At 37.2% G+C, this 22,725-nt stretch overlaps 1 protein-coding gene across 3 annotated transcripts in view; it reads left to right on the top strand.

Annotated features, from left to right (window-relative positions):
- The first annotated feature begins 6,006 nt into the window (after positions 1–6,006).
- The window catches only part of SEM1 (SEM1, 26S proteasome complex subunit), an 88,527-nt gene continuing 71,808 nt past the window's right edge, over positions 6,007–22,725 (top strand). For 2 of the 3 annotated variants that reach the window (XM_055114725.2, XM_055114726.2), the window contains exons 1-2: positions 6,022–6,213; positions 20,985–21,078. In XM_055114725.2, the coding sequence (XP_054970700.1) occupies positions 6,138–6,213; positions 20,985–21,078 (170 nt within the window). In that variant the 5' untranslated portion in view covers positions 6,022–6,137. Of the gene's footprint in view, positions 6,214–20,984; positions 21,079–22,725 lie in introns of all 3 variants that reach the window. The other variant, XM_003809695.5, reaches the window with a different exon arrangement.

Genomic DNA, 22,725 nt, shown 5'->3' with positions numbered 1-22,725 from the left:
AAAGAAAGCAGATAAAAAGATAGCTCCATTACTCAGCACAGCAAATGTTCAGTATATCTTGATGACAAGCATAGAAGTGGTTGGAAATAGTCGACTTCCCTTCTGTGAAGAAGCTTATGCATTGCTAGAGGATAGGAACCAGCATTATCATCCTCCTTTCTACATCAAACAAACAACCATTACTTACCGTGTATTTGCTATATGCTGGGCACCAGAGAGTTTTATATGCAGTAACTTAATCCTAATAACATTATGAGGAAAGTAATTTTACTACTTCCATTTCAAAGATTGGAAAAATGAGGCACACAAGGGAAATTTCCTAGAGATACAGCCAGCAAATAGTAGAGCCTGATTCAAATTCAGGAAGGATGAATTTGGAGACCAAGCTTTTTACATACGCTGAAAGAATGTCTTAGAAATTGAGGTGTAGGTCAGCTTCCTCAACCCTTCATGGCTAGTTAGCTCTGCTCTCCCAAAGTCAAATTGAAGTTGCCTTTGAAATCAGTCCTTCCTCTAGACATCAACCATTAAATATCCTCTCACTGTTTCTCCTTGGATAGGCATTACAAGCATATGCCACCATGCCCAGCCTCAAGTAAATTTTTTTTCTCTGAAAGTTTCATTAGGGATTCTTATGATATTAGTTATATAACAAATACCTGAACTCTTAAGTGGGCTATGGACTGACCAATTAGTAACTAGACAGAATGGACTATAACAGGTTGACCTTTCTGTACAGACCTGTTATAGTCCATTATAGTTATAGTCCAACCTGTTATAGTCCATTCTGTCTAGTCACTAAATGGTCCCTCCATAGCCTGCTTAAGAATTCAGGTATTTGTCATAAAACTAATATCATAAGAATCCCTAATGAAATTTTTAGGGAAAAAAATTTACTTGAGGCTGGGCATGGTGGCATATGCTTGTAATCCCAGTACTTTGGGAGGCCACAGCAGTAGGATCGCTTGAGCCTGGGAGTTCAAGACCAGACTGGGCAAAATGGCGAGACCTCATCTTTACAAAACATTAGCTGGGCATGCTGACCTGAACCTGTAGTCACAGCTACCAGGGAGGCTGAGGTGGGAGACTTACCTGAGACCTGGTGGTTGAGGCTCCAGTGAGCCATGATCGTGCCACTGCACTCCAGCCTGTGCAACAGAGTGAGACAATGTCTCAAAAAAAAAAAAAAAAATTTACTTGAGACAAACAGAATCATCTACTACAAAATATACTGCTAACTTGTTTTCCTACCTATAAAGTTAAAACTATTCAATCAATTACAGATATGATATAATATGTAAGTGAAGGCATAGTTTTGACTACAAATGCTTTTCATAAGATTGTTGAGAGTTTCTGAGTCATTGAGCGTTAATCCTAGAGTTCGATTTTCTTTTTCATTCTACCTCCTTGCCTTCTGCACTTCCGTCTACATTCATGTGTCAGAAAAAAAATGATTCTGGGGGTTCTGGTGTTAACTGTCTGCCTCTGCACATCAGGATGGTTTGTTTCCTATCATTTAAGAAAGTCCTTAGAATATAATAGCTTCACCACTTCTTAGCGCTATGACCTTGGCCACATTACCAACCTCTCTGAGTCTCAGTTCCTCAAGTATAAAATGGATTTAAATTGTACTCAGTAGGTGTACTAGTCTATTCTCATGCTGCTAATAAAGACATACCTGATACTGAATAATTTATAAAGGAAAGAGATTTAATTGACTCACAGTTCCACATAGCTGGGGAGGCCTCACAATAATGGCTGAAGGCAAATAAGGAGGAAAGTCATGTCTTTTCTATTGCAGCAGACAAGAGAGCAGGTGCAGGGGAACTCCTCTTCATAAAACTATCAGATCTTGTGAGACATAGTCACTATCACAAGAACAGCATAGGAAAGACCCGCATCCATGATTTAATTACCTCCCACTGGGTCCCTCCCACAATATGTGGGAATTATGGGAGCTACAATTCAAGATGTGGTAGGGACACAGTAAAACCATATCATTCTGCCCCTGGCCCTTCCCAAATCTCATGTCCTCCCATTTTAAAACAAATCATGCCTCCCAACAGTCCCCCAAAGTCTTAACTCATTTCAGCATTAACTCAAAAGTCGACAGTCCAAAGTCTCATCTGAGAAAAGGCAAGTCCCTTCTGCCTATGAGCCTGTAAAATCAAAAGCAAGTTAATTACTTCCTAGCTACAATGGAGGTACAGGCATTGGGTAAATATACTCATTCTAAATGGGAGAAATTGGCCAAAATGAAGCAGCTACAGGCCCCATGCAAGTCCAAAATCCTGTGAGGCAGTCAAATCTTAAAGCTCCAAAATGATCTCCTTTGACTCCTTGTCTCACATCCAGTTCACACTGATGCAAGAGGTGAGTTCCAGTGGTCTTGGGCAGCTCTGCCTCTGTAGCTTTGCAGGGTACAGCCTCTCTCCTGGCTGCTTTCAAAAGGTGGTGTTGAGTGTCTGTAGCTTTTCCACGCATACGATGCAAGCTGTTGGTCAATCTACCATTCTGAGGTCTGGAGGAAGGTGGCTGTCTTCTCAGCTCCACAAGGCAGTGCCCCAGTGGGAACTCTGTGTGGGGGTTCTAACCCCACATTTCCCTTCTGCACTACCCCAGCAGATGTTCTCCATGAGGGCTACACTCCTGTAGTGAACTTTTGCCTGGATATCCAGGCATTTTCATACTTCCTCTGAAATCTAGGTGGAGGTTCCCAAACCTCAATTCTTGACTTCTGTGCATCTGCAGGCCCAATACCGTGTGGAAGCTGCCAAGGCTTGGGGCTTGTGCCCTCTGAAGCCATGGCCTGAACTGTACCTTGGTGACACAGGGCACCAAGTCCTGAGGCTGCATACAGCAGGGGGGCTCTGGGCCCAGACCATGAAACCACTTTTCCCTCCTAGGCCTCTGGGTCTGTGATGGGTGTGGCTGCCATGAAGGTCTCTGACATGTCCTGGAGAGATTTTCCCATGTCTTGGCAATTAACACTTTGCTCCTTTTTACTTATGCAAATTTCTGCAGCCAGCTTGAATATCTCCCCAGAAAATGGGTTTTTCTTTTCTACTGCATCATCAGGCTGCAAATTTTCCATACTTTTATGCTTTGTCACCTCTTGAATGCTTTGCTGCTTAGAAATTTCTTCTGCCAGATAAGCCTAAATCACCTCTCTCAAGTTCAAAGTGCCACAGTTCTCTAAGGCAGGCATAAAATATGACCAGTCTCTCTGCATAGCAAGAGTGAAATTTACTCCAGTTTCCAACAAGTTCCGCATCTCCATCAGAGACCACCTCAGCCTGGACTTTATTTTATAGTCCATTTCACTATCAGCATTTTGGTCAAAGCCATTCAACAAGTCTCTAGGAAGTTCTGAACTTTCACGTCTTCCTGTCTTCTGAGCCCTCCAAATCTCTAAGAAGTTCCAAACTTTCCCATATTTTTCTATCTTCTTCTGAGCCCTCCAAACTGTTCCAACCTCTGCCTGTTACCCAGTTCTAAAGTCGCTTCCATATTTTCAGGTATCTTTACGGCAGGGCCCTACTACCCTGTACCAACTGACTGTATTAGTTTGTTCTCACGCTGCTAATAAAGACATACCTGGGACTAGGTAATTTATAAAGGAAAGAGGTTTAATTGACTCACTGTTCCACATGGCCAGGGAGGCCTCACAATCATGGCTGAAGGTGAATGAGGAGCAAAGTCATGTCATACTTGGTGGCAGACAAGAGAGCTTGTATAGGGAAACTCTCCTTTATAAAACCATCAGATCTTGTGAGACTTATTCACTATCAGGAGAACAGCATGGGAAAGACCCGCCCCCATGATTCAATTACCTCCCACTGAGTCCCTCCCACAACATGTGGGAATTATGGGAGCTATAATTCAAGATGGGATTTGGGTGAGGACAGAAGCAAACCATATAAATAGGGCTGTTGTGAGGAGGATTAAATAAGAAAATACACAAAATGGGTTTAGCCCAGTGCCCGATACAAAGTAAACACTTAATATACATTATTAGAGAGACTGACTTCCTCATAAAGTATTAAAAAGATATCATCAAGGAAACAAAACACACACTTAGAGACTTTAAGCGTTGACAAGGAGAATATGAAATATTTAAAAATATAAGTTCCTTAGTTAATAATAGCTAACATGTATTGATCACTTATTATGTGCCAGGCATTGAACTATGCACATTATATACATAATCTCCTTTAATCTTAACTGTGACTGCGAATAACCAAAATGTATTACAGAGAAATTAAGTAATTTGTCTAAACTCCCCTTTAGAAGGAACTGAGCCTAGATTTATAATACAAACTGGTCTGCAAATATGTATTCTTAATATCATTTTCCAAAATTATTCCACGTGCCATGACCCTTGAAATGCAAAGTTGCTCATTGTGCCATGTGCCATGACATTTATGGCCGTACCACCCTGAACATGCCCCATCTCATCTGAAATAAGAAGTTATTTAAGTTTCAGCATTCTGGATTTCACAAACCAGTACAGTGGAAGAAAGGGCAGGGGTGGTGGAACTTGACGTAAGATTGTTGATTTTTAAATCAACAATCTCTCTTTAAATTGAATATAGTTTTAGGGGGAAAAAATCACCATATTGCTGTTGATTTTTTTCTTTTGCTAAGGATTGATACAAACTTCATCATATATCAAATGAAATAAATAATAGGTCCAGGAACTAAAATTTGGGTTTCCTGATTCCTTGGCAAAATCTTTTTTTTTTTTTTACCTTCTTTAAAAAATTATTTTAATTGACAAATAAAAATTGCCTATATTTTGGAGCACATGTTTTAAAATACAAATACATTGTATAATGACTAAATCACACTAAATAAGATATGCATTACCTGACATAATTTTTTTGGTAGTGAGATACCATTATTTTCAGTAATCTATACAAATCAAATAGTATAAGAGATACATTTTTAAAAAATTTCATCTAATTGTAGTTCTTGGCCAAGTTTGTTCTACATTTAATTATTCAATTTTCTGTATTCCCAAACACTCTGTTCATTTCTCACTAATATTAAGATGCAGATTCAAGTGGATTACTGTGTTTCATTGTGATTTATCTGTTTACATGTCTCTGAGCAGCATATGAGCTCCTTGAAGAAAGGGACCTTGTCTATACATGTTTGATGCACAGCTCCTGGTAAGCGGTATGACCTTACATTGTTGAATAAAGGAATGGCATTTATAGATATAATCTGGAACATGTATCAACATTTACAATAATACTCAATTTGTGTACGTATATTCCATAATATTCATCCATATACATCCATATATTATATATAGAGTTCCATGAAGTTCACTGCTGTATTCAAAATGATATTCAAATGCTATTCAAACAATTCTAAATGATATATTTTGAACACCATAAAATGTTACACAAATCCAGAAATAGCATTACTGTATAATAACCTGTAAACCAGAGTTACTACACACACATACACACCACACAAATTCTATTTAAAAAGCTATTTACCACAAAGTAATTCTAAGACCTTATAAACACTGCCTAATGGAAAAGTCTGGAGATTGGAGCCAGGCAAAAAAATCTGCATTTCGGTTGTCTAGCACTACCTGAGTGACTTCGGCTGCTTCCTACCGAACCTGAATTTTCTGTGATGTGGAGACATTTAATACCACCTTTAGGGAACTGGCTTAAGGACTGGAGGTAATAACGTATGTGAAGGGCTGATGAATGTTTGCAGTTACACTGTAGTCTCTCTAGAGTTCCTTCCTCGGTTGCAAACTAAGGGTTTTTTTGTTTGTTTGTTTTACACATTATGAGTCTCTTATAGTCAGGAAAACTACACGGATCTCAACTTTGGCAATTCAGAGAGTCCGAATAACAAGGTAGAGACCAAAAAAAAAAAAAAAAAAAAAAAAAAAATCACCTCTACAACTCGGAAAAAGCGCTAAACCCGCAGGAAGCGCTGGGCCGACCTCCAGTATCCCAGCATTCCTCGCGCTGCTCCGGTATTCTTTCCCCAAGTCTCTATGGTAGCGTCAGCGTCGGAGGCGGCAGTGACGGTGGCGTTTCCTTGAGGAAGAGTGAGGGTTCCAACTTTTCTGCTTATCTGGGAGGTGTTGGGCGCGGACAGTCGAGATGTCAGAGAAAAAGCAGCCGGTAGACTTAGGTCTGTTAGAGGAAGACGACGAGTTTGAAGAGTTCCCTGCCGAAGGTAACCGCTGGGCCCCGCTTTCTGTGTCGCGCGAACGGTGACTCAGGCCTCCGTGTGGAGGTAGCTTGGGCGCTCGGACCCAGCTGGGGGCACCGGCGGGAAGTTTGGACTCCCGGGGCCGGCACTCGAGGCGCTAACGCTCACCCCTCAGTGGCGCCCCAGATTCGGGTTTGGGGTGTTGCGCTGGGACTCACTGGCGAGGCCCAATGGCTTCGGCTTCCTCACTGGGAGGAGCCACCGTGAGGCTGGACCCATAGCCCCGCGTCTGTGATGGTTGGTCCGTTTACTGTTCACCTGAGTTACTCACCACTTAAACTTAGTTCAAGTCTACATAACCTCCTTTTCTTTTTGTTTTAGCAGTCTTTGTTTGTCTTTAAACCTTTCCAGAATTGAATTGTCTGTAGTTACGCCAATGCTGCTTAACTTTTAGGATGTTACAAATGAAGCCTCATTAAGTAGGATAGGAGGGTAAGATACGGGGTGCTTAATACACATTATTGCCTTATTCCTGTTCCTCACCATTTTGATCACTTAACTGTGACCTAACTTAATGCTTTATAAGATCCTAAAACTTGCCGGGTGTGGTGGCTCACGCCTGTAATCGCAGCAGTTTGGGAGGCAGAGGCAGGAGGATCACATAAGCTCAGGAGTTCAAGACCAGCCTGGGCAACATAGCGAGACCCTGTCCCTACAAAAATAAAATTTTTTTTAAAAGAACCTAAACCTTACACATTTTTTTTTTTTAGCTTCAAAACTAAAGACCTGGTTTTTTCATTGTAGGTAATAGCAAATTGCTAACATTTATTGAGTGGCTGTTGTTTTCAGGAACTTGTCTAAGTGCTTTACTTGTAATAGCATATTCCACTTTCATAAATATAAGAAGTAGGCCTCAGTATTGCCATTCTTCAGATAAACTGAAGCTCGGAATGGTTAAGAAACGTTCTGATGTCTCATAACTAGTTAGAAATAATAGAACTGGAACTGGGAAACCTGGCCTGATTGACACCAAAGCTCTTAACTTCAGCTGTACTGCTTCTGTTTGTGAGATTGCTGTTGCCAGTTAGGTTTTCAAAATAGGCTGCTTTATTGGCTGATGGTTGATGAGTAGGATTTTTAAATATTTACCTTATAAGAAAAGGAGATTACTTTCTGAAGGTGGTAGAAAGAGAATTGTGGTTAATGGGGTACACATCCTGTTGCATCAAGCAATTACTACTTCACTAAAATTGTCCCAAGTTGTATACCCTATCATGATCCTATTGTGCATAAAACCACATAGCTGGAACATTTGTTCTATTTATAATGTACTGTTACTTTGTTTAGTGGAAGAGAACATTAGTGTACATGCTACAGAAACTGGTAAACTAACCCAAAGCACATTTCTTTTCAGTTCTGGAATTAATTATGTGTTGTAGGCATTCTTAGTTTTTTGTTTTGGTAATGGATTTATCTATTCAGTCATGTTTTCTTTAGCTCGCTTTCAAGTTGCTTCATAATCCGCCAGCATAGAGCTGTGTCGTAGAAAGCTGGCCTCTTGAAGGTAGGATCTACTTCTTACTCAAACTTCATACTTCAAATAGCATTCTTCATTATCATATACAGGGTGGAATGTTAGGCACTTTATTTGCATTACATAATCTAATTATCACTATCACCTTGAGAATATGGAGGCTTAGAGACAAAAAGAAAAACAAACCAACAAAACTTGCCATTATGTCCAAGCCAGGATCTGAAAGGTCTAACTCCCTGATCCAAACTTTATCTGTAACATTTAGCAAAGTGCCTGATACATAGTAGGTGGTCAATAAATGCATGTTGAATGAATGATGAATGAACCCGCATTTAAAATGAGTAGTTAGTTGATAATTGACTGCTTAAAAACGATCTGGAGATAACTATGTACCTGATGGTAGATTTTTTTCAGCAACTTTCATCAGCTTTTGCGAGTGTAGTTTGTGCTTGTTCTAAGTTTATATGTGAGCAGCAATTTTTCAAAGTGTCAGTAGTTATATAGTAAAACAAAACAAAAAGGTAAAAGGAAAAGCAAAAAAAATTATTCTTTCTAAGGACAAAAGACTCACAACAGACTTGTTTATTAACATTAAGTAATTGACCATTTATGGGTCTCCTTACAGAATGTTTGTTGTCTTCAGGTATAAATGTGTAGAATTAATTCATTCAGGAAACTTTCCATTTTAGAGTGAGAAACATTTTTAATGCCTTTATTTTGTTCAAGTTTCTCTTCTCTGGTTTATGATTTGGAGAGGTTTTTCTTAATTTGAATTTGTGAGAAAATCATCCCACAAGGTGAAACCACTCAATATTTACTCATGAAAATTGTTCTGATGAATAACAAAAGCAAAAGAAAAACACTTCAGAAAATATCACCAAAGAATTATTTCTTTTCTGAGAATCTACATTTCCGACATGTTTTGGTCTAGTCAAGGTTTAGAGTCTGTTACTATTCAAAATGTGATCCATGAAACAGCAGACTTGGCATTGCCTGGGAGCCTGTTAAAATTGCAGCATCTCATCATTCCTCAAACCTAGACCTACTTAATCAGTGTGGGCTTTACCAGGATTCCTAAGAGAGATGTTTGAAAAAACATTAAAGTTTGAAAAGTATTACTTTAAAACAGTGACCTATTTTCAATCTTTTGGTATTTGAGTTTTCACTTCAAGTATTAATGCCCTGATTTACTTTCAAGTTCTTTCTGTACTTTGGAAAATTATTTTTCTTGTAAGTATGCCATTGACAAATTCACTAACAGATACAAATTAAAATTGGTGTTGTTAAGGCAGCCTATGAACATCTCTGCAGTCTATAACAGATCTTACTTTCAAAGGCTTTGTTGAGTGTCAGTGCTCCAGAAAGTGGATTTTATCCACTCTCGGGTAACTTGGAGTATAGAGGTTGCCACATGAAAGTCGTTACTGGTGGTTCGACTAATAGATTTTCTTTTGGGAGTGGGTCTTTCTTTTGGGAGTGGCGTTGCTACATCCCATCTTGCATAAGAATGTGTTTGGTAGGATGTTCATTTAATCATTTTAAGGAAAGGGAATTTTTATTGTTTCTTCTCTCTCTCTTTTTTTTTTTTTTTTGTTTGTTTGTTTGAGATGGAGTTTCACTCTTGTTGCCCAGGCTGGAGTGCAGTGGCGCGATCTCGGCTGACTGCAACCTCCACCTCCTGGGTTCAAGCGATTCTCCTGCCTCAGCCTCCCGTGTAGCTGGGATTACAGGCATGTGCCACCATGCCTGGCTAATTTTGTATTTTTGGTAGAGACAGGGTTTCTCCATGTTGGTCAAGCTGGTCTTGAACTCCCAACCTCAGGTGATCCGCCCGCCTCTGCCTCCCAAAGTGCTGGGATTACAGGTGTGAGGCATCATGTCCAGCATAGTTTCTTCTCAATAGCCCTTCAATGTAAAGTGCAACATCTGGAAGGAGTCTCTGAAGGTACAAATGCTGCTTTTATTTTTTCCCCCATTCTATAGCCTGTGAATTGGTGCTACATTGGCATTTCCTCACAATTATTCTAATTGGTGGGTGTGTAATCTTCTGGTCATTAAGCAGGAGCTGTAAAAAATCATATTTAGGATCTTTGTGATATACAGCCTCCAACTTCTTGACTACTTAAACTGATTTAGAACAGCCTTTATTAGGAAGACATTCAAGGTCCTGGGTGTGATTGATTTTGATATGATTTTGGAAGCTTTGAAATGGTTAGAATTCTAGGACCGGAGGGCAACCTAAAAGTCTAGAGAAGATTTCATTTTTCAAATCATACGGTCAGGTTGGTGGTGATAGAGTCAAAAACTGAAGTAGTCTATAATTTATTTAAAACTTTTTTTTTTTTTGAGACAGAGTCTCGCTCTGTCACCCAGGCTGGAGTGCAGTGGCGCGATCTCGGCTCACTGCAAGCTCCACCTCCTGGGTTCACACCATTCTCCTGCCTCAGCCTCCCTAGTAGCTGGGATTACAGGCGCCCGTCACCACGCCCGGCTAATTTTTTTTGTAGAGATGGGGTTTCACGGTGTTAGCCAGGATGGTCTCGATCTCTTGACCTCGTGATCCGCCCGCCTCGGCCTCCCAAAGTGCTGGGATTACAGGCGTGAGCCACCACGCCCAGCCTAATTTATTTAAAATGTTGACTACTTTTCCATATCAAATTATTGAAAGAGTTTTAAAAAATATTTTTATTAGTTTCTCTGACAATTAGATGTGGATTCGAGTAAAAGAGGGAAGAGAACAAGTGCTCCTTTAGATTCTTTTATTCTCTTCCTGTGCCAGAATTGAAAGAGTTTTTTTTTTTTTTGAGAGAGAAGCTTTTTTAGAATATTTAGAATGAAATTGAGTTTGCCTGCAGCAGCAATAGCGTTTACAATAGTGATATTATACTAAGTATTCTATACTTTTTCTGTATTAGGTGAAATTTCTATATAGTCTGAAGAAATCAGGAGCAGAATACTACCCACCTTCCCACCCTCTGGCCCCTGGAGAAATTTCTGGATAAGACAGTGTTATGATGGGAATCTGTCTGTTGAGGCAGACGACAGACTAGTGATCCCCTAATGCTGCCAGCATTCTGGAATAAATGAGGCACTATCACCTGTGCCTTAAAAAGTATGACATCTTACAGTGGTTCTTAACCAAGGGAGTGTTTTTGGATGTCACATTGACTTGACAGGTAGGAGTGTAGAAAAACTGCCAGCATTTAGTGGGTAGAGGTCAAGGATTTTATATTTGTGCCTGCACGAGGAAGAACTGCCCTGTGAAAAATGCTATTGAGAAATATTTATGTGAACAGCATATACCAACAGGACTAAACATTCAATAGGAGGATTCCTTAGAATCTTAAATGTAGAAGATAGATGTGACCAGTATTGATAATGTCACACACCATGCTAGTCAGTTTACCTAGTGCCAAAAAGGGCTTTTGCTGTTTTTGCATTATTAAATGTAATATAGTGGACATAACCATTAAACATTTGAATTAGTTACATGGTGGTAGCAAGAAATGGAGAACTCATGTTACTAAAAATTTTTAAGAAAAAATGTGTAATCTGTATAATGATTTGAAGAGTACCTGTTGAATGTCCATTTTTGATAATTGTGTGCAAGAAGAAAGTTTTTGAACCCCAGGATAGAATAAGCATGATGAATCTAGGATTAGGCCTAGGTTCAAATCTACCATTCATAAACTTTCAGCTAGTCACCTCATGCTAGTTACTTAACTTCCTCTTTAAAATATTTTTGTAGTATATTATATAGGATAATTGTATAAGTAACCGCTTATGGTAAAAATTTAAACTTAATGAGAGTATAAATTAAAAAGTAAAAACACAGTTTCCCTCTACCATTCCCCAAAAAAGTTATTTATGTCCCAGTGATAACCAACGTTAAATGTTTTTTTCTTTAGTATCCTTCCAGAATGTATTTATAAATTGTACTTGTTTGTATGTATCCTTTAAATACATACGCAGAAGACATACGATATATACTATTTCCTCCTACTTGATTTTTATTATTTAATGTATCTCAGGTACATTTTTGCATCAATATAAAAGTCTACCTCATGCCCTCATTGTGTTCATCTTAAATAGTCTATTTAGTCCCTTCTTGATAGATATTAGGGTTTTTTCTTTGGTTCTTTTATATATATATGTGTGTGTGTGTTTTTGTTTTTTTTTTTTTAAGAGACAAGGTCTTGCTCTGGTGCTCTGTCACCCAGGCTGGAGTACAGTGGCGCTGTCACAGATTATTACGGCCTTGAACTCCTGGGATTGAGTGATCCTCTGTCTCAGCCTCCCTATCAGCCTCCCTAGTAGCTGGGAGTACAGGCATGTGCCACCTCACCTAATTTGTTTTTTCAAATTTTTTGTGGAGATTTGGTCTCATTATGTTGCCCAGGCTGGTACTGAACTAATGGCCTCAGCAGTCTTCCCATCAGTCTTCCCAGGTGCTGGGATTACAGGTGAGCCACTGCACCTGGCCTTTAAAAGAAAAAAATAAATGGAATATGCTGCAGTGAATAACCTTATAGCTTTAGGGTTTTTGTCGCTTGGGTTTTGTTTTGTTTTTTTCTGTTACAGATAATGAATATGTTTATATCTTTTTGTGTGTGTGCTAATCTATAAGATAAACTCCTAGAGAAGAAATTGCCAAATTGAATTGGCAGACTCATTTTTTTATAATATAATTTTTATTTTGAAATAATCTCAAACTTACAGAATAGTTGAAAGTACAGTACAAACATTTTTCTCTAAACCATTTGTGAATAAGTTGCCAACCTGATGGCCATCACTCCTGAGTATTTTAATGTGTATTTCCTACAAGGACATAGTCACAAGACAACCATCAAAATCAGGAAATTAATGCACTGATGCATTACTGTAGTTGAGCATCCCAAATCTGAAATCCTCCAGAATCTCAAACTTTCTGAGTACCAACATGAAATTTCAGATTAGGGGATTTGGGATGCCCAGTTGTAAATATATAATGCAAGTATTTCAAAATTCAAAAAAATACAAAATTTGAAACACTTCTGGTCTCAAGCATTTTGAATAAGGGATACTCAACCTGTATGATCTAACCCACAGATCACTTTCAGCTTTCTCCCATTGTCTCAATAATGTCTTACTATAGAGTCCTGGATTACATTATCTTGTCATGTCTCTTTAGTCTTCCTTAGTCTAGAGCATTTCCTGTTTGTCTTTAACTTTAATGATTTTCACACTTTAGAAGACTACAGGCCAGATATTTTGTAGAATGTTCCTCAACTGTGCCTATTTCCTCATGATAGAAGTTCTACATTGTAGTCCTGGTGCTCTGTTCTTATGACATCTTTTTAGGTGGAACATTATTCTCATTTGTTCCATTACTGGGGATGTTCACTTCAATCACTATTAAGGTGGTGTTTGTTAGGCCTTTCCATTGTTAGGTTACTAATTTTCCCTTCCTAATAGGCAGTTTTGGGGGAGGGACTTTGAAACTATGTAAATACAGTATTCCAGTGATCATCAAACTTGTAACTTGTTCATCTTTTAAAAAATGTATAGCAGTGTGGACTAGTGGATTCTGACTCAGTAGGTTATAATTTGTAACTATTATTTGGATTCTCAGATTGTCCCATATTTGAACATGCAGAACTCCTTCAGGCTGTCTTCTGTGTCCTTTTGCCATGTCTCCATTATTCTTTGTGCATTTCCTAGCATTCTGGCACAAGGTGTATTCCAAACTAATTTTATATGTGAAATCAGCCGTTGCTCCAATGTGATTTCTTTTTAGTGGAGAATGGTATTTAGAATGCAGGGTCTTCACTTTGCTTATGTTTATTGCATTTGGGATATTCCTGCTCCCAGACCCTCTAAGTGGAAGGAACTAGGGATGTACAGGAGTGTGTGTGTGTATGTATAAAACCATGGGTTCACACAGATGTCTCCAATTGCAGTTCAACACCACTGGATTCATTCTAGTTTTTTCCCTTTCTACATTTGTTATTCCCTTCTCCAATAGTGAGAAACCTGGCTTCCATTATCTTCAATGTATTGTCTATTTGGTCATCCCCCTTCCTAACCAATCTTTGCTGCCCCCAACAGGTGCCCTTCTTGCCCCACTTGGGCTCCACATTTTATGCCAGGCCACCCTCCCATCCTCTAGTGTGGGTGACTTCGTTCTGTCCAGGCTCTGACACACCAGCCACACCACGCTGCCCCTCTCCAGGAATGCCCTACTTGCTCTACTTGGGCTTAGACACCTCATCTTAGACCTGGCATATCTTAAATTTTGACAGATACTCTCAAATTGCCTTTGAGAAGGGTTATGCCAATTTATGTTTCCATCTACAGTTCACCTTTTCCCTCATAAGCTTGCTACACTAGATAGTAAACATGTTAGTCATTACTGACCTCATGAATGAAAAATAAAATTGTATCATTTTGATTTGGATTGATTTTTTTAAGTAAGATTAACCATTATGTTTTTCTCTGAGCTGTTACCATCTTAATCCTCAATTTCATTATCCGTAATATATGGCTAATAATATTTATTAGAGTCATGAAAGAATTACATTATTGTAATGGTTGGCCTGGGCTACCATAACAAAATAGCATAGACTGGGTGGCTTAAACATCAGAGATTTATTTTCTCACCCATTCTGGAGGCCGTGGAGTCTGAGATTAAAGTGTAGGTCGATACAGTTCTTGGTGAGGCCACTCTTCCTGCCTTGCACAAGGCTGCCTTTGTGCTGTGTTCTCTTGTGGCAGAATGAAAGAGTGCATGCTCTCTGGTATCTCTTAAGGCACTAATCCCATCATGGGAGCCCTACCCGCAAGACCTCATTCAATCCTGATTACCTCCCGAATACCATCATATTGAGGATGAGGGCTTCAACATAAGAATTTTTTGGGGGGTTTGGGGGGGCCAGGGTACAAAGATTTAGTCCAGAACAATGATACATATGTAAACAGAGTCTGGCACAAAGTTGGTATTCAGTAAACATTAGTCTCCTTTTTTCTCTCCCCTCTAATGTACTTAGGAGTTTGGATTTTGGATGATGTTTAATATTTATTTAGAATTTGAGCTGTGTCTGACATGTATTTAGTAATTTTGAATATATTCAAAATTAAGCTTGTTAAATTTGTGAATTGATAATTGATTTATTTTGCAGTATTAGAAACTTGTAAATTAAAAAAAATTGCCATTAAGTGTTTTTCCACAAGTACTTAAACAATAATGTGGTTATTCATAGACACATAAAATAGTAACATACATTATTTAGGGGTACATACAGATTGGAATGAAAAACCCCCAAATCAAGATACTGGTGCTTGGGAAGGGATAGTGAGAGGTGTCAACCAGGATATTAAACACTGAAAAACTCTTTGAAAAACTATTTGGTTAGCTATTTCATTGGTTCTATGGAATGAGCAAGCAGTAAGCAATTGTGGTTTAAGTAGTGTCTAATGTTACTACTTGTTTGTTAAACATTACTCATTGAAAGATGTGATGAACTGCGAAAACATTGAGAGGAAAATAAGTTTCAAAAACTGTATACAGTTGACCCTTTAACAACATGGTTTGAAGTGTGAGGGTCCATTTATACACAGATTTTTTTCAACTAAATGGGAAAAGGAAGTACGATATTCACAGGATATGGAACCCACCTGTAGAGAGGGCTGACTACCACTTGGCTAACCATGGGACCTGAGTATACACAGATTTGGGTATACTTGGGCTGTCCTGGAACAAGTACCCCGAGTATACCGAGGGATGAGTGTACTCTTCTTCATAAGTATTTAGAATTTACCAAATGTCCTTAATCCTTTGTCTGGTTGTGTACTCCGGTGTACATGTAATGTTTGGTGGAAATTGTATTGTTTATATTCTAGGACATGTTTCTCTACTCACCTCTCTCATCCCACAAATTGCCTTTCCAGTGATTAGCATGTAATAAAGGATTTATTCATTTGACATGTATTTGTTGAGTGTTTCTTATAAATCTGGTACTGAAAAGTACAGAGAGAATGGTATTAGCTGCCATTTATCAGTACTAAGTGCTTTACATACACAGTGTCATTGAGTCTTCATAGCTCTTTGAGGTATAAGTTTTATACCTAGGGATCAGAAAAATTTAATTTACCCAAGGTCACTGTTAATTAGAGGCTGTCTTGAAGCAAATTTGACTTCTATAGATATTTGTCTTTGAACTTAGTAAGTAGTAGTTGTCAAGGGAGAGAAGAATCAGTGGTTTTAACACCAAGCTAGAGTGCTTTAGTATTTTGGAAGTGCTTATCCTGGGGTGGGACTCAAAGCCCTTTTCTCCCTACCCCCAATTAAACCAGAGCAACATTGCCTTTGTTTCTCTTACCTGTTGGGCTTCTGAGTAAGATGTAATTTGGTTTCCTTCAACTGATAGTAAAGTGCAACAGCAGTTCAAAAGAAACAGATTACTTCCAGTTATGTACAGTGCGAGGTAGCAACCTTTGAACAGGGCTTTCAAAAGAAACGTAGGAAAGGGGTTTTCAAAAGAAGGGAAAAGGTGTAGGTGCTTTGAAGTGAAAAATAAATGTGTATGTATATTGTATTTGCTTATGAAATAGTAGTTGCAAATGCAGGTGGTTTGCGGCCTAAGCATGGAAAGCTTTAAGCCTCTGACCAGTTTGGACTTAATCCTTAATTAACTAGATGAGAAGTGGTTTTTAAAATGTTTTGTTTGTTTTGCTTATGACAGTGATATGTGTAAGTTTCCTTTAGGCAATATGCTGAAACATTAACCCAGCAGAATTAATTTGAAAAGATAGAAAGACTAGAGTCAGGGAGGTTAATTAGCAGATTGTCGAAATAACTCAGGTGAGGACTAAGGGCGAAATAAATTATTATTAGAAATGAAGTGAAGAGAATGATGCCACAACAGTAAGGGAGGTAGAAGTGATGAAGCATTAGCAACTAGTTTGATATGGGGTGTTGAGAATAACAAGAAATCTGGGGTTGTGATTTCGCCCATGCGTGTCTTAAGAATATGCATGGTGAAGTTGAGATTGGATACCCTTGACTCAGTAATGTGAAGGGTAGATCAGAATGAGGGTACCAAGATGAGATGAATCTAGGGCATAAGGGCTTGGAAAAGATGAGAGTAATGGTTTTTGTAAATTTTATGGAATTAAAAATAAAACCACAAATCTACCAGGTTCAGGAAGCGAAAGAAAAAACAAATACATTTTTAAAAATTTATGCTGGAGAGGATGTGGAGAAGTAGGAACGCTTTTACACTGTTGGTGGGAGTGTAAATTAGTTCAACCATTGTGGAAGACAGTGTGGTGATTCTGCAAGGATCTAGAACTAGAAATAACCATTTGACCCAGCAATCCCATTACTGGGTTATACCCAAAGGATTATAAATCATTCTACTATAAAGACGCATGCACATGAATGTTTATTGAAGCACTATTCACAATAGCAAAGACTTGGAACCAATCCCAATGGCCATCAATGACGGACTGGTTAAAGAAAAGGTGGCACGTATACACTGTGCAATACTATACAGCCATAAAGAAGGATGGGTTCTTGTCCTTTGCAGGGACATGGATGAAGCTGGAAACCATCATTGTCAACAAACTAACACAAGAACAGAAAACCTAACACCGCATGTTCTCACTCATAAGTGGAAGTTGAACAGTGAGAACACATAGTAGACACAGGAAGGGGAACATCACACACCTGGGCCTGTCAGGGGGTGGGGAGCAAGGGGAGGGATGGCATTAGGAGAAATACCTAATTTGTGTGGGACTTAAAACCTAGGTGATGGGTTGATGGGTGCAGCAAACCACTGTGGCACATGTATACCTATGTAACGGACCTGCACATTCTGCACATCTATCCCAGAACTTAAAGTAAAAAAAATCCCAAATCAACAAAGAGAACCAACAAAGTGGAACCATTCTGCCAGACTTATATTTTTTTTAATTGTTGATGAAAATAATTGGGTTTGGATTTCCTTTTTAAAAAATGTAAGAATAGTTATGAATGATTATAAAGTTATTTTGATCCTTTGTTTCAGACTCTGCCACAACTGAAAGCTCACCAACAGCCTGCCAATAAAAACATTGTTTATGACTTGCTTTTTTTTTTTGAAGTTCTCCACTAACAGTTTTGGTCCTTGTTAGAGAAAATATAGTAGTAAAGTGGTGCCGTGCTAGGTATTGATTTCTTAGTCACTGACTAGACATTAGATCTGCAGGGTATATGGGTGTTTGCATTATGATAACCTACAGAAGTGAAATTTTCAAAGAAAAATAATTTGTTTCATACACCCTCAGCAGGAACACTTGTAAATTTATCTCAGAATCACTGGATATGGTGTGGCTTCATGATCATACTCATGAGTATAGTGATGCTGTTTGTAAGTATTGCTCTTCTCTTTTACACACACCTAAGATGGTGAATGTTCAATTTAGTATTTTTCTTTTCATGTAATGTTCTGTATATACTTGCATGTTTTGTATTTGAAGAAACTTAGTTGGAGATTAGGTTGTTTATGTTCAGAATACCTTTATTTTTATGGAATAAGAATTAGATGCTCTTGAAAATTGGTGTAGAATAGAACATTTGCAACCCTATTTAGTATGAGTGGGATTTCCTTTTTACTTTTTTCAAAAATGCTGTATTTCATGCCTTTCAGAAATTTGGAAATGTATGTTGCAGAGTAGGGGAAAGTAAGTATTAAAAGAATTTTCTAAGTTGAAAGAAGATTCTTTTTGTACTTAAATGTCAAGGTGATACTTAGGTGAAGTATGTGTGAGATCTTGGATAGCTCAGATTTTTTAAATTTAAAGCTAGTCACAGATGTAATTCTCAACTAGCCAAAGTGAAGAAAGCCCAATTTGGGACAACGTCTAAAATAAGAATTGCTAGAAACTTATGTATTAGGCATCTGTTACTGGTTATTTCCAATTCTGACTTTTTAAAATGTAGGGTTTTTTTTTTTGTTTTTTTTTTTAAACCAGTACACATCTGGAGGCATACACATTGAAGCAAATACAGCTGTGGTTATTTACATGATTAATCACAATTCTGGCAGTGCATTTAGTGTTTAAGGTAAAGTGTATGCTTTATAAGGCCATCTACATATTGAAGGATGGCATTAGACATGAGGTATATCAGGTATCATGGGTATCATTGTTTGGTTATATTTTGTCCTTTTCAAAACTATTTCTGGAGTTAACCCTTTAAAACTGAGTGATTAAAATTGCTTGGTTGTCAGTGTAGTGTTAGAGTTGAAAATTAAAACACAATTCAGAGATCCAAGAAGATGTCAGCTAAACCCAGAGATTACAATAGTTACAGCTTTTTCATGTTATACATTGAGTAGAGTTTGTATGTATTGTAACTTACATATATTGTAACATGTATGTATAGTATAGAGAATTTGTAAGTGTTGGACATACTATTTTGGGGCATTATACCCTATCACATAAGCTTTTTATGTAATATAGTTAAGTACATAATCCAGGTTAATATACTGTTTAAAATATCCATCCAAAATAGATTCTGGTTTGTCAGTGTTAGCACTATTTTTCTTAACAGTGCTCATATTAATTTTAACTGCTTAATAAGTTGTAATAGAAAGGTTATTTCTCAGATTCCTCATCTATGATAATTGGAAGGGTGGTATGCTATTACATAGACATTAGTGCTTCTTACTGCTTAAGATAATGATATTAAGGCTACAAAGTTTATCTAGATTTATCAGATAATTAACGAAGAATTTGGCCAGCTCTTTCATCTTTGTTTACTCAGTAGTGTCATAACTATGAAGTACTGTATAGTAATACCAAAGAACTATAGAGGTATTGTTATGAATCTTTTTTATATGTTCTACCTAAAATATTGCTCACAGTATTCTTTTTCCCCCTCTTCATGAGCCAGTTCCTTTTTCCTGGGACTTTATCTCTACTTTTTCCTTTCCTTTCCCTGCCATTAAAATAGGGTGAGATGGTTATTAGATGAGGGAGAGATGCTTTATCTTTGTTGTAAATGATCATCAGAGTTTAACTTTATAAACTAAAAAAATTGTACCATTCTTAAATATTTTTCCCCTAAGTTAAAAGAAGTAAAGTCAACTTGAAGACACCACTTAATAACTATTGAAATAACATTTTGAATCAAATCATAATTAGATGAAAAATTTTGCTTCTTAAAAGATAGTTGCTTTAAAAGATAAGGCTCTACAGTATTTTTCAAAGACTTACAAGGTTAGCAGAAAAGTGTAAAATATTATTTTATATTTCTGGCTTGAATCTTTTGACACATGATTATTTCCTTTTTAGGGACCAATGCAGATGGAAGCGACCTACTTAACAGTTTAGGAAGCTGGTTATTTGGAAGTGGTTCAAGCTGAGTAGAATCTGCTTGTTGTCTTAGAACCTTGAAACAGTTCTGTTGTGATTTTGAGTTATGTCACCCCCTTTACTCAAGAACATAGTATCTAGTCTTTATTTAAATTATTTTTTTGTAACATAAAACTCCATTAGACATCTTTATAAAGACTCCTTAAAATAACTATCAAATAGATAATTTCTATTTCCAGGCTCAACCCACATAGCATATTTAAAGCTTGAGATTTGAGGTTAGAGAACAGTGGTAATACATACGTACTTTCTCACCATTCTAAACAAAAGCTGAAATCTCAATCTAAACCTCCCCTCTACCACTACCAAAGGGAGGAAGAAAATCTAGAAAACTAAAAACTACAATATTCTTCTTTATGCATGTTTATGTTTATTCTTCCTTTAAAAATATAAATTTTGTATCAGTTGTATTAGGCAGATACTAGTGGTGGCTTACAGTTTGGTCTACTTTTAAATATTTGTATATAAGTTATCCTTATGTTTTGCAGTTTTGAATTTCACACTGGTATCTTCCTGCCATTCAACTTGCTTTAGGGTTGTTGGTGTTGTGTTTTGAAAGATTGTGAAGTCGACCTTCTAAAAATGAGTTCAAAGAAAAATCAGTAAAGTAAATATCCTCCTGAAATTGTAAGTTTCTTGGCAAGTAGAATTTTTTGTATTAACTTCTGTTTTAGGTTATCTGCAAACTCAAGAATTGAGAGAACTAGACAGCATAAGCTCAGATTTAAGGAAGATACCATTTTTCATAGATACGGTTTTAGCTGTTTTTGAATTGTGAGTGTTCAGTAGCAAGCTTTTCAAAGTTTTTGTAATTGTGGAAATAATGTATGAGAAATATTTAGACAGCATCTGTTTCTATTTTTAGACTGGGCTGGCTTAGATGAAGATGAAGATGCACATGTCTGGGAGGATAATTGGGATGATGACAATGTAGAGGATGACTTCTCTAATCAGTTACGGTAAGTTTTAAGCCAGATTTTTATTGTAGTTCAGTATTAATTATAAGCATGGAATATGTAATTTACATAGATGATTAACCTCTTAAAAGCTACTTAATCTTTGAAATAGGTTTTTGAACTGTGTAAAGTAAGACATATTGTCTTCATCTCCTGTGATTCTAAACATGAACACTTTGTGTAATTGCATACAACTTTTATTCTTTCTGGTCTTTTTACAAAGGTAGGAAAATAGAAGCATATTTGCTATTTCTTATCCTTAGGAATTTAATTCTGTCAATGTTAATTTTCTACCAATATCAAATAACTCAGCAGAAATTAGAATCATAGAGTGCTGGGACCTAATAGATTGGTGATTCTCAAACTGGAATGGAGATTGGGGTTGTGAGAATGTACTGTGTCATATTCATGTATAAATCTACCTGATTTCATTTATTTATTGAGGTAAAATTCATGTAACATAAAATTAAGCATTTGAAAGTGTACAGTTCAGTGGCTTCTAGTACATCCTCAATATTGTGCAACCATTGTCTCTATTTAGTTCCAGTATTTTCAGCATCCCAAAAGGAAACACAGTACTTGTTAAGCAGTCATTCCACGTTCTTTCTTGCCCTAATCCCTGGCCGCTGCTGATCTGCTTTCTATCTCTAAGTATTTGCCTGTTTTGGAAGCTTCATATAAATGAAATCATACAATATTGTGACCTTGCGTGCGTACCTTTTTTCACTTAGCACAATGTTTTCAAGGTTCATTCATGTTGTACCATGCATCAGTACTTCATTCCTTTTTATGGCTGAATAATATTCATATACAGGTTCCATATTGTATATTCCAATTTATAATAATACTATATGGATATGCCACGTTTTATACATTCATCAGTTGATGGACATTCAGACTGTTTCCACCTTTTAGCTATTGTGGATAGTGCTGCTATGAACGTACGTGTACATATATTTGAGTACCTGTTTTCAATTCTTTTGAAAAGAAATTTTATATATATATATATATAAACAAGTGGAATTGTTGGGTCATACGTTAATTCTATATTTAACTTTTTGAGGAACTGCCAAGCTGTTTTCTACAGCAGTTGAACAATTTATGTTCTCACTAGCATTCGTACTAGCAGGGTGTGAAGGTTTCAGTCTCTCCACATCCTTGCCAAAACTTATTTTTCTTTTTTGTTTTAAATTATAGCCGTATTTTAATCTATTTTTTCTTTTGTTATTTGTGCTTTTGGTGTCATATTTAAGAATTCATTGGCAAATTCAATGTAATGAAGATTTATCTTTGTTTTCTTCTAAGAGCTTTATAGTTTTTGCTCTTACATGTCAGTCTTTGCTTTGGGTTAATTTTTGTATATGTTATGAAATAGGGCTTCAGCTCATTCTTCTGCATATAGATAGATGTCTAGTCTTTCCAGCACCATTTGTTGAAGAGACTTTTTTTCCCTCCTAATTTTATTTTGATTCAGCCTGTATTTATTTGTCTTGGCTACAAGAATAAATAGACTGTCATATACTTTGCTCAAGTAAAGATATAGAAGATATATGTATTCCAGTCTTCTAATTTACTAGTCTCGTAAGCATGTTCAAACAGAAAGTGAAATAGTTTATAATAAATTTTTAAACTTTGATTTCTAATAGTGAT

This window comes from Pan paniscus, chromosome 6 (assembly GCF_029289425.2).
Source record: "Pan paniscus chromosome 6, NHGRI_mPanPan1-v2.0_pri, whole genome shotgun sequence".
NCBI lineage: Eukaryota > Metazoa > Chordata > Mammalia > Primates > Hominidae > Pan > Pan paniscus.
Note: the sequence above shows the minus strand (reverse complement) of the source record. Positions and strands in the feature narration are given on the sequence as shown.